Source organism: Cornus florida, unplaced genomic scaffold, assembly GCF_030987335.1.
Source record: "Cornus florida cultivar Cherokee Brave unplaced genomic scaffold, ASM3098733v1 CherokeeBrave_3.0.0_Hap2_Chr09, whole genome shotgun sequence".
Lineage (NCBI taxonomy): Eukaryota > Viridiplantae > Streptophyta > Magnoliopsida > Cornales > Cornaceae > Cornus > Cornus florida.
Window position 1 is genome coordinate 86,481,897 of NW_026775579.1, and position 18,110 is coordinate 86,500,006.

Sequence of the window (18,110 nt, forward strand, 5' to 3'; positions counted from 1 at the left end):
CATTCATGCGTTAAAATGAAGAGATGGTTGAGTTGTTAAACTGATTGCCTGTTTGCTTTGTAGAAATGGTGCCGGAGTTTTTCTCTCCTTTCGATGCCGTGCTTTGGATTTGAAGGGCTCAAGGTATCGTGTGGCTATGCATTGTAGGTGCACAAATTGTTGTTAAACTGGACTAGGAGGAAGTTCAAGAAATATTAACCAACATCAAAAGGCAAAAATTGAGGGCTTCAAAGATATCCTTTCCTTTTGCTCACAATGATGTTATATTTTAAAATGGGTAAATACTAATATGTGCAAGTGGTGACGTATAGCAAAACAAATGGTTCTCAAACTATGTAGCACAGACACCATACGATACGGATATGTTGATACGTTAAATTTTTAAAAAGTAAAACATGGATAAGGCATGGACACGGCTACATATAAATATAAATATTTAATTTTATAAATATATTCTGAAATAATATTATAAAACTTTAATTCATTTATAATTTATATACTAAAAGTTTGTTTGAAATGAATTAGAAAATGAAATTATATAATTATTGTAATGATTTTTATATCATATATATCATTATTTCATTAATTTGTTATGATAATATTTACATTATTTTCAAGGTTACCGGTAGACTTGTGTTAGAAATGTCCGAAAAGTGTTGGTGAAGTGTCTGAAAAGTGTTGGTCAAGTGTTCGGAAAGTGTCGACGAAATATCCGAAAGAATAAAATTAATTTTTATTTATGGACATGTATATGAAGTGTCGGACACGTATCTAAGAAGTGTCCGAGGAGTGTCGGTGTCTGACAAGGATACGACACCAGTACAGCTTCTTCGTAGAAGTGTCCGTGCTTCCTAGTTCTCAAATGATAGTAGTGAAGTACTAATGGACTGCTTTCTTTGCAAGGCCATTACTTTTACAGTATAGCTGCATTGCTCACTGTGGGGCCCTTTTATGGTATAGCTGAATTGCTCACTACGGGGAAAGTCGCACAATCCTTCTCAATATGCTTTGTGCACGATCTAGTTCTCACTATTTGTGACTTCATTTTCCGCTTTCAGGCTTCCGCTCTCAAATTCACTCTCGCTCTCGCTTTATGTGACCTAGGGAGCGAGCAATAATATCCGGGGGTTCAGTGATTTTCGTCATCATCGAGTGGCTATTGTTAGAACAAATCTTGTGCATGGCATGGCTAAGATGAAGCCAACAAAATCTACAATTGTAGCTTGAATAATATTGTCATTCTAGTAATGATCAGCCAAGTCCGGTTAGGCATACGTTTTCTAACTCGGGTAATTTAGCTATGCTGTTGAGGATGTGCAAGACGACTCCATCAGGTACAGCTTCTGCACTCTACTTCTAAAGAAGCTCAGGTTGATCACAATATCACAAGATATAAAAGGACCTCGAAACTGATGTTTCAGAACTGATGCTGCCGGGAAGTAGAAGGCTGTATTTTCATTTACTTTACCTTTTCTAACCATCACAGATGATTATGGATATCACAATCAGTCGTGACTGACTGCAAAACCGAGGAATAAAACAGTGGGCAGTGATTTTCCCAAATTGAGTATTTATAGCAGAAGTTTACTGCTGCATTCGAAAACCAATGCCAATTTCACTAAAACCCTCTCCTCACCTCCATCGTAGTCCCTCCAAGGGTACCTTTATTTATTTTTCATTTCAAATTAATTGGCTGAGTGACATGATGAAAAGAGAGAGAACCAATATGACAAGTCCAAGTAGAAGAATCGCGCACGAGAAGTTATTCAAAATTTCCAAATATCCTGTCATTTCTCCATGCTAACATGGACGAAAAGGTCCCATTTAAAATGAATACATAATTCTTCTCATTTACACAGCCATTTGATTTTAAGAACATACATTTAATTCAAGAAAAAAGTGGCAATCTCTGCTCACCTGAAGCGTAAGAGATAATATTCTTTTTTAGTGGCGAGATAAATTGTGCCCCATGGAATGCAGCAGCTCGTAGTATATTTAGAGGTCCAAAATCAACAGAGTATGCCTTCTGAAAACCATCTAGGATAGCCATCATTGCAATGTTCGCTGGTTTCCTATCTGCTTCGTATTTTTTCAACAAAGATGCCTGCACAAAAACCAAGACCAGACTCAAGTGATAAGGAATTAACTATACATGACGAAGGAACTCAGCACTGTGAGCAAATTTTTACAGTAAAATTTGAACTTGGCGATTGTAGTAATCTTTCTTACTCAAAATATTTGTTATTCATATCACAATGATCAAGGCAAACAGAATAATTCCATTAATATACCCAACAAAACATCCCAAGTCAAATTCTTCAACCAGTACCTTGGTTTCTTTTAACTACTCTAATTAGTGCCTATGTTAATGACTCCCACTACAAGACATTACGAATTAGGAAAATATAGCAGTAAGAAGTTTCTTGTCAATTCTTTAGTACAATAAGTTACTGGAAGAATAGATTTTGAGCAGCAGACCATTCATTTTCTCCAGAGAAGCGTTTGTTTGAAAAAATTATGCAGCATTTCTGAAATCAGAACCACCAAGATATTCTTCAGTAACGGATACTCTAGTTGTGGGGTTGTGAATGGAATAAAAAGATTAGGAATGTATTATCCATGGGTAAGATGAACTGATTGTTATCCTTATGATGAGATATTGATGACTATTCAATCTCTTTCTTCCCCAGCTACTAAATTGTAAGGGTGATTTCTCCTTCATACATTCCTATACTTCTGTTCTAATAAATCTATTACTCAAGGATCTATTTGATATATGTGAAAAACATCAGCAAGCAGAACTATCATGTTTTACTCGAAATTTCAGATGGCATATATACGTATTTACATAATTTTAAATATTTATATTTTAATACTGTCTAAAAAATTTTGTTGGCCTTATAGTTCCTTTTTGTTTCAATTCTAATAAGTTGTCTTTTACACGTTTCAAACTAAATTTGCTTCTTGAGGTTCATATGAATGTCAAGATTTTAATCCACTCACACACTTGAGGTCCAGACATCAATTTGAAAACATAGATATCCTATCATTAAAGTCCAAACGTATTTTGCATGTTCAGATATTACAGTAAAACTGCTGCAAGTAGCGACGGAGAATAACAAGATGGAATAACAAATTTCAATGGAAGGCTGAAAAAACTGCAAGAATCAATTTTTATGCGCTTGATAATCAACTCTCTTATTTATTCTAAGAGAAATGCAGATAACATACCTCCCCAATGTCGGATCCTACTGCAACACCCTCAGCAATCACTTTTGAAAGAGCAAAAGCATCCCCAAAGCCCAAATTCACTCCTTGACCAGCCAAGGGATGAACAGTGTGTGCTGAATCACCAATAAGAACTACACGCATTGACGCATAGTTATTTGAATGTGATAAAGATAATGGAAACACCATTCTTCCTGAAACCAACTTGACCACTTTCGGTGGAACTTCAAAACACTCACTGGCTGATGATGTCACATCTGCTCTAAGCCAAGAAAATAGGTCTCCACCACCAAATAACCGAGACTGAGGATGAGGGCCATGTCCATAATCCAAAGCATTATTTACAGATTTCACAAAATTATCCTCACTCATTAATTTGCAGTCAGAAGACTCTTTGGGGTTCATAGTCCACACGATATTGCTGAATTTATCACCCATTGGCAAAAGTGCAATTGGACCAGCAGGTAAAAATCGTTGCCATGCACATCTGTTTTCCACCTCATTTTCTACTGTACATATGATTGCATTTTGTGAGTAGTTCCATCCAGTTGTTTTGAACCCCGCTAACTCCCTAACACGTGACTTTGACCCATCAGCTCCAACCTGTGATAGACATCATTGAACTTGACACCAATCAAAAAATTTACAGATAACAAAATGGTATCCAATTTCTTACCCATAAGAGTAAATGTATAGCTTTGGCTATCATTTTCCTTCTTAACATGAGTCATCACCCAGTGTCGTCCCCATTAGTTGAGGGCACTAGGAGGGGCAGACTGAATAAAGACCTAAACTTTGGCATTATTTGCACAAAGTGGCTGTTCTCAAATTTCCTTCTTACCATGCAAAGTAATAAATGGATATCTGAGTGAAAATTACCACCAATTTTGCATACAGGCTATTGCCATCGCTCAATTCCAGCTTTGCTAAAGAACCATGACTGTTCAATGTTGTCCTTGATGATGTACTGTCCACCTTGTTGGATGAAGAACTTGGAGATAAAGCAATTGATATTAATCTGGAAGGATAGATCGTCTTCTGGAACTCTGTGTTCTGATTATATTTAATTCAGTTAAAAAACAGTATCAATATTGCAATAACAAAATATAATTCACAAATAGAATAACTATGGGATCGTTGTTGAAGTTTCAGCAAGTAAAAGATGATATCGTACATTACAAAATTTTCTGACACGCAATTACCCAAAGCACAATACGTCAGTTAGGGAAGAAGGGTTATATCTCACTAATTATCTACCACAGAGTAACAAACTAAAAAAAAAAAAAAACTAATTGACTCTGTACTACCATTGCAGGAACCTGGCACCATTGATAAGCAGCAATAGGAATATCAGGTCAATATCTAAAAGCAAACCTCCGATTATTACAGCCAACAGACCATAGGTAAGCAAAAAAATCATTTTTCAGGCACCATTTTGCCATAATTTTTAACACTATCCAGGAAGAAGTAATAATAGAAAGGCATTAATCAAGCACGAAAATAAAGTTCTTTATTACTGATAATTCTGTAAGATTGTCCAAAATGAAAAACGAGAGAGAGAGAGAGAGAGAGAGAGAGAGCAAGCAGAATCGAGTGGAGTTTCAAGCCTCAGTCATAAGAGAGCAGAGATTACATGATGCAGGAGCATCAAAGAGCCCTAGCCAACAGGCAGGTCTACTGAGTAAATAAATCCTATATATGCTTAACCTTATTTTAATTTTATTATTATAGGTTGTAACTAGGATCAGCTGTCCTATCTATATATCAATTTATGATTAGTCCATTATTATAGGTTGTTATTAGGAAATTGACATTTATTTTAGGTGGAAACTTGGAATATTAAACACCCTATTTCCCAGAAAACTAAATGCCTTCGTTTTTTTTCTATTTATCAATAGGAATGCAAATTTATTAAGAAGAGGAAGAAGAAGAAGAAACACCTTATTTGGAAGAAAACTAAATGCCTTCATTTTTTCCATTTATCAAGAGGAATGTAAGGAAGACCAAAGAAAAATATAACAGGGGACAAACATAACAAAACAACCCGAAGTGGTGAAAATAAAGGTTGAACATAATAGGAGACAAGCATAAGCAAAATCCAAGAAAACAACCTGAACTGGTGAAAGAAAAGGTACCAAGCAAGAAATTACAAATCTGATCTACAGATTTTCTATAAATAAAGATATACAAAACTCACTAAGGTAAGTACCTGCATGCATGACAACAGAGATCTATGGAGCACCCTATTCTCAACCACGCACCTGTAACAAAAGTCATATCAGCATACCTGCCACGAGTAACTGCAAATTTCAAAAGTAAGAATTGTCTCCTAGCTATGCATGTTCTTACCCTAGTACTTCTTTATCAACATCTCTTGCGTTGTACCTTGTGTATCCTAGGCCAGTATAATCCCATACCTACAACAATTCACCAAGGTATAAATGAAATGGAACTGCATTTTGCCCCAGTGTCATCCAAGTCAGAATAAGCCATTGTGGGAATTGATATGACATATTAACACAAAAATTCTATAGAAGACCATAATATTAATCAGTTGAATTTGAGAAAGTAATAACAATGTACCAGATGAAATTCAAAATGACAGTTCTGAGCAGAGAAGATCACAAAACACAATATATACATGCAAACTGCCAAACAAAGCCAAACGCATGAAGAAGAAGAGCAAAACAGAAGCTGAGTTTCATGACAATGAAACCTTTATTTGTTTATTTTAATTTGATTCGGAAAAACCACTAGAAAAACTATTAGTTTGGTCGACTAAAATAACTCCTACAAGAAGTCAAGCATTGTGGATAAGGGTGTTGACTTTAAGAGATAATCAAATCGAGAGTTAAGTATGAGGAGAAAAAAAAGAGAAGAGGATGAGAGAAAAAGAGAGAGAGATGGGGAAAGAGAGAAAGAATGAAAGAAAATACTTTCATCCTTCCACCACATTCTATTTATACTAACAAGTTTCAGAAATTACACATAAGCCCCAACATTATATAAGTAATAACAAAAACACCCCTGACTAAAAGGGGTGCAACTTGGGTGGGCCAATCCGAACACAACCCGATTTTTCACGGGCTTGGGGAACCAGTTTTACAATTAGGGCTGGGCCGGCTGGCCCTGGGTTGAAAAATCTCAACCCAGACTTAATTAGGGTTGGGCTTGGGTTGAGGTGCCAGCAACCCGAGCCCAACTTGAATCCGAATTCTAAGTTTATTTTTATACATTTTTCAATTTTAATTATATTATGATCAACTTTTCTTTTCAACTTCCTTATTTCAATTCTTAATCTATTGTATGTTAACGCTTTGGAGAATTAATTTCCTAAGAATTTGTTCGTAAATTTTTAGAAACTTGCATTAAATTTAAAAAGTTAATAATAATGCTTAATAATCAAATATGAAACTAACTCAAGATCACATGAAAACTGAAGTAACCCACAGTGTGGATATTAGTCATATGGGCATTGGGCAACGGGCAACCCAGACTTTCTAACCCAAAATACCAGCCCAAGTTGCAAACTCGAGCTTAAAAATTCGAGGATGGGATGGGTTCGAGTTGAGTGGTAAGGGTTGAACATTTCATATGTCGGGTTGAGCCCGAGTTGTACCCCCAACCACCCCAAGTTGCAGCCCTGCTTGTGGATTTCTCAGGTTCTTTTCTATCCCGTCTGTCATCACTTCTTGCTATTGTTCCTGTCCTTCATCAAAGTCCTACTTTTAGTTGCTTATTAAGATTAATTATAGTTTTTCCATCACTAATTTTCCAAGAAACTTTGTGCTCAAAGCAATTGATGTAAGTAGCAGCATAAAAGAATCCACGAGGACCTGTCTGTAGAGAATGCCATTTCCCGATACTGGTCTTGCCAATACAGAGTGCTAAAGGGCTAGACTACCATAAACCTAACCTTTGATATTAATGGCACAAAGCGATTGCCTTAAATTTAAACTAACACTCTTGCTTTTAATAGCACAACCTTTTCCATTGAACTAAACAATGGCCCCTAATAGTAAATGGACACTAAACATAAATATTGCATTTATCATTGGGCTTCTATGACATAGAATCCAGGTGCTTATTCTGAACCTTTTGTGTGATGACTTCAATGCCATAACATGACCCACACACAAGTTCTTGATCATAGATCTCCCCTCTCAAGCTCTGTTACCACGGAAAATTTAGGTAAATTTTTTTGCAAGAATAAAGTAATTTCCCAAAGCTCATTGCAGAATCCTGATAAATTGTCCTCTTTTACAGTAACATATCAATTGAGAAAATGAAACCAGGGGGGTGGGGTGTTGGGAACATTCAGAACACAATTTTCCTGCAACAGTTTCCTGATGAAATAAATGAAGCCAAGAGAAAATAAATCAGATTCTCAGATTGAAAACTAAAGGCCGCTTCCTCTATAAGACTACATAAATACTTTTATGTGCAGCACAAGTAATTTTCAATTGAAATGGTTAAACATTAAGTTTGCCTCAGATTGTCCGAATCATCAAAAAAATAATGTTTCAATAGGTTTCACTGTATGACTAGATCAGCATAGTCTCTTAAACTTGACCATTAGCCATAATAAAGAATAAAAAATTTCTTGGAAGCAAATTCAGAGAGATACAGTTTTTTGTTGTTGTTTGGGGGGGGGGGGGGGGGTGTGGGGGAACATTAGAACAACATTTTCCTGCAACAGTTTCCTGATGAAATAGATTGAAAACTAAAGGCCACTTCCTCTATAAGACTACATAGATACTTTTATGCGCAGCACAAATAATTTTCATTTGAAATGGTTAAACATTAAGTTTGCCTCAGATCAGATTGTCCAAATCATCAAAAAAATAATGTTTCAATAGGTTTCACTGTATGACTAGATCAGCGAGTCTTAAACTTGACCATCAGCCATAACAAAGAATAAAAAATTTCTTGAAGGCAAATTCAGAGAAACACAGGTTTGAAGAGATCTATTTCAACAAATTTAAGGGCAATTATAGCATATGAATGAATTGACAACCAAACTACAACCACTACTACCTGCATCTTATCAAAATAAGCGTGTCGATGCTGTTGAACATATTGCCAAGCACCTACATCTGCAAAGTGGACATTGTTGAAAGGGAAAAAAGTATGTAAAACGTTTATTCCTATCTTTGTAGAAAAAAATTGCACTCTTAAGCATGCTGGATATTTCCATACACAAAGGGCAAGCAGGACATTACTGCCAGAACAGGAAAACTGCACTTAATGTAAGCAAAAACTACAATGTATATAATGCATGCACATGATATACAAAAAGAAGTTAAAACAATTTTTTACTGCAACTTATAAGAAATGGCATAATTCTGTGTATTTTACACTTTTTTGTAACTAGCATTGGTAAGATTTTAGTCATAATATGGAATGTAATTGCTCTTTGGAAGTCTAGCACAGTTCAAATAAGAAACATAAACCAAAGCCTCACAAAGTCCTTATTTCAACCTTGAGCTAAACTTTGATTGCCTACAGTTGCAATAATAAAATGATACATCGCTAAAACTGAATATGATTGGAAATTTGACAATATTTCTTGGTTTTTAACATTTATAGATATTTTACATTCAAACCTACCATTCAGAACTCTGCTTGATGACCATTTTCTTACATGCACATGGTAAGTACTCCTGCCACCAAGTATTCAAATAAACACTGAACATCAAGCTTAACATGGTCATAATTCAAGGAATATTTTTATTTTCTCTTCAATGTTAATCCATGATATAAGAAATTAGTAACACAATCCTTCCATTGGAGAAAGGACAATGCAACATACATGTTAATTAGTTAGAAAATATATACAACTATATATACATATATGTGTGTGTGTGTGTGTGTGGATTACTAGAATAAACCATATTCTTTGGAACAGAATGTTGGCTGATTAAGAAACAACGTATCCACAAAAAGTGAGTGACGCTGCAAGGTATATGACCAAGATAGACGTATGGCAATACAAGGAAGGATTAAATTAAAAAATGTGTACATTCATGAGACGGTTGAAATACAATCCGTTGAAGATAAAAACAAAAAAATGTGTACCTTATGTGTTGCCAGGACCACTTACTGCACTAGAAAGGAATGGTAATATGGTCCACGATAAAGGTAGTACTAGGAAGAGAGGAAGATAAAAACTAGAATGAATTGAGACACTAACAAAAACATATGATAGCATGTGATTTAACTGAGACCATACCCTTAATGGCAAAACAAATTTTTATTTTTTATTTGATAAGTTGAGTATATGTGGATTGCTAGATTAATTGTATAGCAAATAGAAATTAACGAACATAATGCAGGTAGGAAACCACTTCATATTGTCATCCAAAACAACTTTAATGGTCCCTATAGTACGACTGTATGAGGAACAAAAAAAAATGGAAGGAAGGAAGTTAAGTGGCAAAACATATCCCTAGGGAAAGTAAGAGATCTACCCCTTTTATTTAGTTGAGCAGGGTAGCTAAGATTGCTGCATGACCTTATCAATATATCCTATATGTTAAAGGAAGGGTGTTGCATGAACAGCACAAATGAGAAGAGAAATGGGGTTGTGTTTGCAACTTCTTTTCGTTTCCCTTGCCTTTCATTCCTACCAAAGCATGAAAATTCTACTATCTCTCCTTTCTCCTTTCCCCATCCTTTCCTCCTACCAAATAGACAATAAGGTTATGGAGAATTTCACCATTTCTCTTGCTTATATACCGTAAGAGAATGAGAATACTGAAAAGCATCTCCAAGCAACAGCAAATAACTATATGAAATAGTACTACCACACTTGCTATGTTTATCTTAGCCAACCACACATTTTTATATTTTAATAAATATTGTTTTTCCTTTCAACATTTTGTTACTCTATTAGTATAGGGGATCATGAATGGAGCCCCATTAACTGCATGCATAGTCAAAAAACAAGAGATTTTAAAGTTAGCTGAGAACATAACAAACAATAACAAAAACATTAAACTTACTACCTTTGAAAAGAGAAATAGTTGTAGGAGTGACTGTACTGACCCTTGCATCTGGGGGATCCTCTTTCTTGATGCAGTCTCCACTCGTCAAAGCAGGATTGCCATCAATAATGGCAACAGACAACTGTTTTGTCAATGGCATGCTTGCTGCAGGCACACGGAGATTAGAAGTTGCATAATTAGTGCAACTAATTGGTATATGCTAAATAAGAAGTTAATTTCATAGCATTAAAACAGCATTGAATTATTCAAATGCTTTCATTCTGCTCTACTGTAAACCAATTAGTGCCTTGTTGGCATGTCACTAAGACTCGTGGTGAGATGAGACCCCTAATGTATTTTTTGGATAGCTTGAGCTTATAGCAAATCGTTTGTGGTGGGCGCTTTTCTATCAGATTTTAACTAATCAAAAAAAATATAATAATAAAAAAAGAAAGAAGAAGAAGAAGAAGAATATTTTAAACAAGCCAAATGGAGAGTAAAACAGTGAGCTAACAGAAATCTTCCTACCAAGACTAGAGCCTAAAAGTCAACTACAGACAAAATCTCTAAATACAAGGACGGTCAAAAGAATGCAACCTCACCTTTACTTTTATTTCTTCCTTAATTCAAATTTCCTATTTCTTTTGGCCAATATAACAGATTAATAAACTGAATGGAAAAAGTTAGTAAAACCCATGTACAAAAGGAAGGGTTCCCAATTCCACTAATCAGCCCGATCATTGGATGTCCTAGGATCTTAATCTTTGACTCAAAAGTTCTAAGCACTTCTAAAAGTTGGTGATTAACTGATTATATGGCCATGTCCTTGGCATCTTAGCCAAATAACCACAATCAGAGAATCACCTTCAACTAAACGACGATTGAACACCATAAGCACAGGTTCCCCGAAGGCTTTCAGTAGGGCTAAAATCTCTGCGTAAATAGCAAATCTGTTGTCAGTTGGCCTAGAGAAGAGAAGAGTGGTGGTACCCTAGCATCTAAAAAAGTGCCCCATATTTTACCAGAACAGGAGTCCTAATAAAGCAGCAACCAAAGTTAAAGTTCACTCTTCCCATTGGCATGTGTCCGCAGACCAGAAATAACATTAGTCGAGGAAATAAGAAACTGTTAAATCAAGTCAGGGTGAGCATTCTCAAAAGAACTCCTCCAAATAGATTTAGTAATGGCTGCCCACAACCTCAGGGAAAAAATAGATATGACCCCTACCCCAGAGTGCCTCTTCAGTAGATGGCACACCTACAAATATATTTGTTATTCCTTTCAATCAAACAACCCAGATGATTGCTACTCGCACAATCCTGAAACTTAGATCTCTCACTTGCACCAAATTCTCCAAAAAAAAAAAAAAAAACTGAAAGAAGAGGGCTAATGTCCCTAAAAGCAATCCACATGATCTCAGTGACAGCATTAATCTTTGCCAAGCAGTGAAAGAGATAAAATAGCGAAGGAGGTGTCTGGAAGTTCCACTGCTCCAGAGCATCTCAGTAGCATTGACCTTGCTCTCAAATACTAAACAAACCAAAACCTTAACTTTAGACTGCAAAACACGGATATTTCTGAGGAGCTGTGCCCATATCAAATATATGCCGGACACCAAATTTTTCAAAATACTCCTGAACACATGTTTGACACATGTTCTTGGACGTATACTAAAATGTGAACAATGAACTTTGAACATTAAATGCCTCTTTTTTTTAGCATGAAAAAGAAGAATAATTGTAAGAAAAATTAAACAAAGGTATATAAAATTTATATAAAGCTTGACGATATTTTAAAAGCAACGCATATAGGAAGGTTTCATTGAAGAAGAGAGTGTAGATGTAGGAGAGAATTCATCATCTACACACACAAAGTCACAAACACATGCATACTTATTACTTTCTTTATGTGAAAGTAATTATAACAATATTATTTATGAGTTTAATATTTCACATTATAGTTGTATAATATTTATTTTTTGATATAATTTTATTTTTATATATAAAATGTATACTTTATTAATGTTTCCTCACCGCATCTATGTCCCACTATTTTAAAATTTATCATATAGCATGCCTATGTCATGCCATTCACTTTCCCATATCCATATACATGCTTCTTAAACTTTGAGGGCTTTGACTTTCCAAATCATTAGGTGGAGCTGACAGAATGGAAGAGGAAAGTACAGAAATATTATGAAGAAACGGTACCACTATACTCTAAACTCAAATATTTTTAATCTGCAGTAGACACAGATCACACAATCAGACCGAAAAATAGATGTCATTCCAAAGAAGTGAAACCAATCTATCAATATCATGGTCATAAAATCTTTTTGTAGGAATGAAAATATCGAGAGAGAAGTGGGGAGTTGGAGCCTTGGAGGAACTAGATGAAACACAAATCATTAATTGGTGCTTGATGAAGATTATAAATTCTGAAAGTGACGAAATAAGTCCTTGACAGCATGGTCATCCAACCACCCACCAATCCACCATAAATTCTCTAAGAAATAGATCCCAGATCCATTGCCAAAAGTGTATCCAATATGTGGGGAGACAATGGGAATCCTTGGGAAATGGATTCCCGACTCCCGAGGACAAAACAAGCTCCATAAGCCAGAACCGAACCATGACTGAAGAAATTCTGTTAAAATAGGAAACTCTAAAGATTCATAGAAGTGCCAGGAATTTAACAAACATCTTACAATGATAACTATAACATGAACAATGTGGAGAACATTGACTGATTTATGCAACATACTATACCAGAATAGAAATTTAAACATTATGGAAAAATAATAATTGCAAAAAAATTAAAAAATGTCAGCACATTATAAATTGTTAAGTCAAAGTAAGTTATACATAATATAGAAACAAAATATTACCTAGGGAACAAGCTAGAGCCATGCCAACCATGCCGCCTCCAACAATAGCAATGTCATATTGCGGGATATTATTTGTCAAACCATGCTTGTCGACGAACTCCTGGAATGTTTAATGAGCATTCTTTACTTGGATGTAACGCCTCCAGTAATAATTTTTATCATATGGATAAAGGCCGGCAAATGCATGCATGTAAAATTATCAACCGAAAAAAAGAAGGAAAAAATTACAATTTAACAACTAGTGACAACTGACAAGAATCTGTGCATTTGGCAAAATATATTATGACATTGAGTGACAATTACAAGTAAAATGAGGAAATATATTAACCTTACCATGCAGTAAGATATAAACCAAGGACATGAAAGCAAAAGAAGGAAATATATCAATCTTACTAGGCAGTAAGATATAAACCAAAGTCAAGAAAGCAAAACAAATAATTCTCAAGAGTGGGCCTCACAAGCAGAAATAAGTCTCTAGGAGATCCTTTGTTACACCAACATAATATAAATCCATCAATGGACTTGAATCCTTTTCTTTCTTTTTTACTTTTGGAAAAAACTTTGTTTGTAGTTGTTTGCGGTCCAAGAAGGATGGACACGGATATGACACGGATACGACACGACACGGATACACCGACACGTCAAGTTCTAAAAAAATAGGACACGGACATGGACATAGCTAATATAAATATAATTTTTTTAATGTATTTATCTATAGAATAAGACAATTATAGACTTCAATTAATTTATAATTTCTATACTAAAATTATAACATAAGTTAGAATATGAAGCCATTCGAATATAAAAAATACATAATATGTTATATATGATATTACTCTCCGATCATGCCATTATAGTTATGTTTTTGTTCATTACATATTGTGACATATGCTTAATGTGAATTTTTTAAAGAAAAAAAATTTGGAGACTTTGATATATGTTCATAATGTTGTTTCTAGGACTGTCATGTGTTTGATTTATATAAGAGGAAGAGTGTGGGATGTGTTGGTTGAGTGTCCTGAATGTGTTGACCAAGTGTCCGAAATAATAAAAATTATTTTTAAATTATGGACACAATCATGAAGTGTTGGACAAGTGTCTAGGAGTGTTATGACCCACCCCGCTGTGTAGATATTGTCCGTTTTGCACACTCCGCACTCACGGTTTTCAAAACGCGCTTATACAGTTATGAGATATCTACATATATAAGTGCCAATAACCTAACCCCCTAAGCGATGTGGGATGTTGCAAGCAGTGTCTTTTTTTTTTCTTATTTGGTACTCATACACGCATGACTCCACTGAGGCTTGAACCCCTGACCTCCCTTTGGGAAGTAGGGGTTTGATACCGCTAAGCTATTGGCCTATTGGTATGTCGCAAGCAGTGTCCACGAAGTGTCAATGTCCGACACAAACATGCACCTTCGTAGAAGTGTCTGTGCTTCTTAGTTTGTTGTTTTCGTTGTATGAGTCATTTATGGCTTTTAATCCTACCTAAACATTCCAACCTATAAGGTTAATAAAGTTATTACAAGAACTAAGGACATTACCATATATACATACCACTTGCAAAGGATACTGGGTTGGGTCAATTGGAAACAAACCTAGCCTTTGCCATTATTTTGCCCAAAGTGGTCATACTCGGCTTCGAACGCTCATTTTAAAACTCGTCTGTTTGTCTTATATTGTTGCAACAAGAAATCACCGCTAGGTTTTTAAAAAAACTGCTGATTTAGAGAAAACATATACTGCTATAAGAAGTGGAAGTTTAAACTGTGGGTGCATTATAAGGTAGAGAGTTGGATTTGGAAAATTGTCGAAGGCTCAGAGTTTGAGAGTTAAAGGAAGTTTCTATGGTTCATTACTCACTCAGTCAGTTCTGTGAATCCTTTACATGGAAATCTCCTTAGACTATAGAGGATTTGCATAAAAGTTGAAGCTGCTTTCACCTTACGCATATTTCTAGTATATACTATTTTAAAATCTAACAGAACTATTACATGCTACGTAAGACTTCAAAATATCTAAAAGCAAACACCAGGGACCCAATTCCAGCCACAAATCCAGGAGAGGGAAAAAAGTAACTAAATGAGTGGATTAAATGGAGTAAAGCCCAGATTTCAACTCCGAGTCTAGATCAGAGAGAACTCCATTTTGCTGAATTAAACAAATTGATGTTGTACTCTTTCAGATACAATACATAACAAGATAATGACTTCAAGGATTACATAGACTTGAATTCTTAGAATCAAGAAAATTTATTTTCTTATTCATCCATAAAATATAAGTAGCATTTTTATTTTATTGTTACGCCAGGTTGTCCAAACGATTTCACATCTTCATTAACCCCTACTAATTCATCAAGAAAGCATTCTTTTTTAGCTTGAAGGCTACAATTAAAACATAACTGATTTTTAATTTCATGGTTTAACATAGAATATAATATAGGCAGATAATTTTCTTCACCTAATGTCATAAATAAGTGAAATGAAATCTCCCCATCCCCGCCCCCACAAGAAAAGGTTGGTGTATCTCTGTCTATTTACCAAGAATAATTCTAAATTGACACCTAAAATTTGAAGGTTCTTAAACAAAGATATAACATAAGTTAACATAGGGGTCAAGTGCAATGGTAAAAACTCAAGACTGCTAAGTGTGAGAATTGTGGGTTCGAATACTGAGAAGAGCCACTTTGTGCAAATAATGCATCCAGTCTACCCGTCCCAGCACCCTCGATTAATGAGGATTAAAATAGGTAATGAACCTTTGTCTAATTTGGCATGCTGTCATTAAATGAAGAGAAGAAGAGTGGAAAAGAGAAAAAAAATAAAAACAAAAACAAGTTTCAGTCAATACTAGGTAGAAAATAAAAAGAAATAAACATTCATATACAGTGAAAATATTACTTTGCTAGTTTGGCCATGGTTAGAACCAGATAGTTTTACAGCTGTATCACTGCAGAAATTCTTCCGTGCAACTTTCAGCCCGTAGATATTTGAAGTAACCCTACTTGCAATCACCCTATTTGCAGCACATAACGCATTAGATCATTATCAATAAAGCTTGTACAATTTCATTAAAACAAATGCAAAGAAAAAAAAAAATGCACCATGAAGTATAATGAATAAACCAATTTCATTAAAACAAACGCAAAGAAAAAAAAAAATGCACCATGAAGTATAATGAATAAACATTCAAGAAATTACCAATAGTACAACATTTAACCAACCACCATGTAAATTTTAAAACGCTCTCTTCTCTTAACAGAACCTATCTGTGTGTATTATAAATCGATTCAATTCTCCTCTCAACCCCAATAATGAAATACCTAACCTAATCTTGTTACTTTTTTCTTTTTTGAAAAATCTAAGAATGTGAAGGAGGGATCCTTGGGGTCCAAAACCCAATACAATTTTGGGTTTATTTTTTATAAATATATATATCATAACTTTAAGCTCTCGACTTTAATATCAATGGACAGGCTCACTCTGTAGCATACAAATATATAAATATTTGAACAAGCACACCCATGTATGCATACATATATACACATACATGAATTCATGTAAAATTCTGGTAAAAATGTTTCGTAATTTAAAAATTTATGTATAATTACAGCTCAATGTGATCATTATAGTTCGAATTTCTCACTCAACCTTCTAATTTAAATAGAACTGTAATACTGAAAAAGTCGCGATGGTTTCAGATATTGCATTTCTTAGAATTAGATTGTGAAAAATGCTCATATAGTTTCTTGACTATGAAGTTAAAATGCGTACCTGTACATTTTTCGATTCGACGAAATCAGACTCACTGCTTGTTCTTAGAGAGAGAGAGAGAGTACAGAGAGAGAGATTGGGGAAGACATACGTCTAACGCGCGTATGTAATGCAACAATGATTTGGGCTGAGCCTAACTTTGTAGTTTGTTGGGCTCGGCCCCCAAATTGGGAAGGAAAAGTAGCCCAATGCGGAAGAAAGAAGTAGGAAGCTCTTAAGCTGTGGATTCGACATGCTTAGGGCCCAGTCCAACACATGCTATATTCGGTTAAAAGAATCTTGAAATTTAGAAAAATGTGGAGGACAGCAAGGAGACTTTCAGAACATAGCAGAATAATTTTGTAATTAACTTTTTTAGAAGAATGAGATTCCAATATAATTTTTAAATATATTTTGGATTAATTAGTAAAAATAATATAAAATTTTTGAAAACAAAAAGAACAAAAATCTAACTCTAAACTTTAAATTATTGATTTCATTAATGATAATGTAGATATAATGAGCAAAAATTGTTATTTTTAATGTACTTTTGTCGTATCCATGTTGCAATTTTTTTAAAAAATTTATGTATCGCGCATTCATACTTGTGTTCCATGTCCATGCTTCGTAAAATATATACATATATATATATATATGAAAGCCTTCCCAGCGTGATTTTAAATATATATATATATATATATATATTTAAGACAGTACAACAGTTTTGTACTTCATTTTATTTTATTTAGATGAGCAAAATAGCACATTCTTAGACAACTTTCTACAGTCATATCTCTCTAGAATTCTTGCTCTCTCTACTCATTTTTTTTTTTGGTTAAATTGAGGTTTCAATTAAGGTAACAGATACTAATTCAAATATTCAAAACCAAAGGGGTGAAATTGTTGGCCAAAAACCACGATTAAAAAACGTTAGATTCGATTATTCTCTCTTGAAAATAGTATCTCATGGTTATATAGTCTTTTAGCCTAATGGTATCTCTTCTACCTTCCTAGTGAAGGTTTGAGTCCCTAAAAAAATAAAGTGAAATGTGTGAATTTCTTGCAAATGACAAAAAAATAAATAAATAAAGGTAAAGACGATTACTTCATATGCACCTAAACTATTTAATAAAATACTATCAATCCTTAAATCTGTGAACTCTCCAACGACACAACCACACGTAATACAGCTAAACTATCTATTAGTTCAATCATGGCCTTTGTTTCTCACATATAAATTACTGAAAATGTC

General features: G+C 34.6%; 1 protein-coding gene across 3 annotated transcripts; it reads right to left on the reverse strand.

Moving 5' to 3' along the window:
• Nucleotides 1–1,740: 1,740 nt before the first annotated feature.
• LOC132274877 (uncharacterized) lies at nt 1,741–17,016 on the reverse strand. 3 transcript variants are annotated; one of them, XM_059776224.1, is made up of 10 exons: nt 16,880–17,016; nt 16,007–16,121; nt 13,102–13,201; nt 10,236–10,379; nt 8,266–8,324; nt 5,578–5,645; nt 5,438–5,489; nt 4,108–4,281; nt 3,232–3,831; nt 1,741–2,104 (listed from the first exon to the last, which is right to left on the reverse strand). In XM_059776224.1, the coding sequence occupies exons 1-10, from the start codon at nt 16,885–16,887 to the stop codon at nt 1,889–1,891; spliced, it is 1,536 nt and encodes a 511-aa protein (XP_059632207.1). In that variant the 5' UTR covers nt 16,888–17,016; the 3' UTR covers nt 1,741–1,888. The 3 variants fall into 3 exon arrangements, with proteins under 3 accessions (XP_059632207.1, XP_059632208.1, XP_059632209.1); XM_059776225.1 differs by lacking the exon at nt 8,266–8,324 and having other exon boundaries at nt 10,276–10,379; nt 16,880–16,961; XM_059776226.1 differs by lacking the exons at nt 13,102–13,201; nt 16,007–16,121; nt 16,880–17,016 and adding an exon at nt 8,839–8,891 and having other exon boundaries at nt 10,276–10,379.
• Between the last annotated feature and the right edge of the window lie 1,094 nt (nt 17,017–18,110).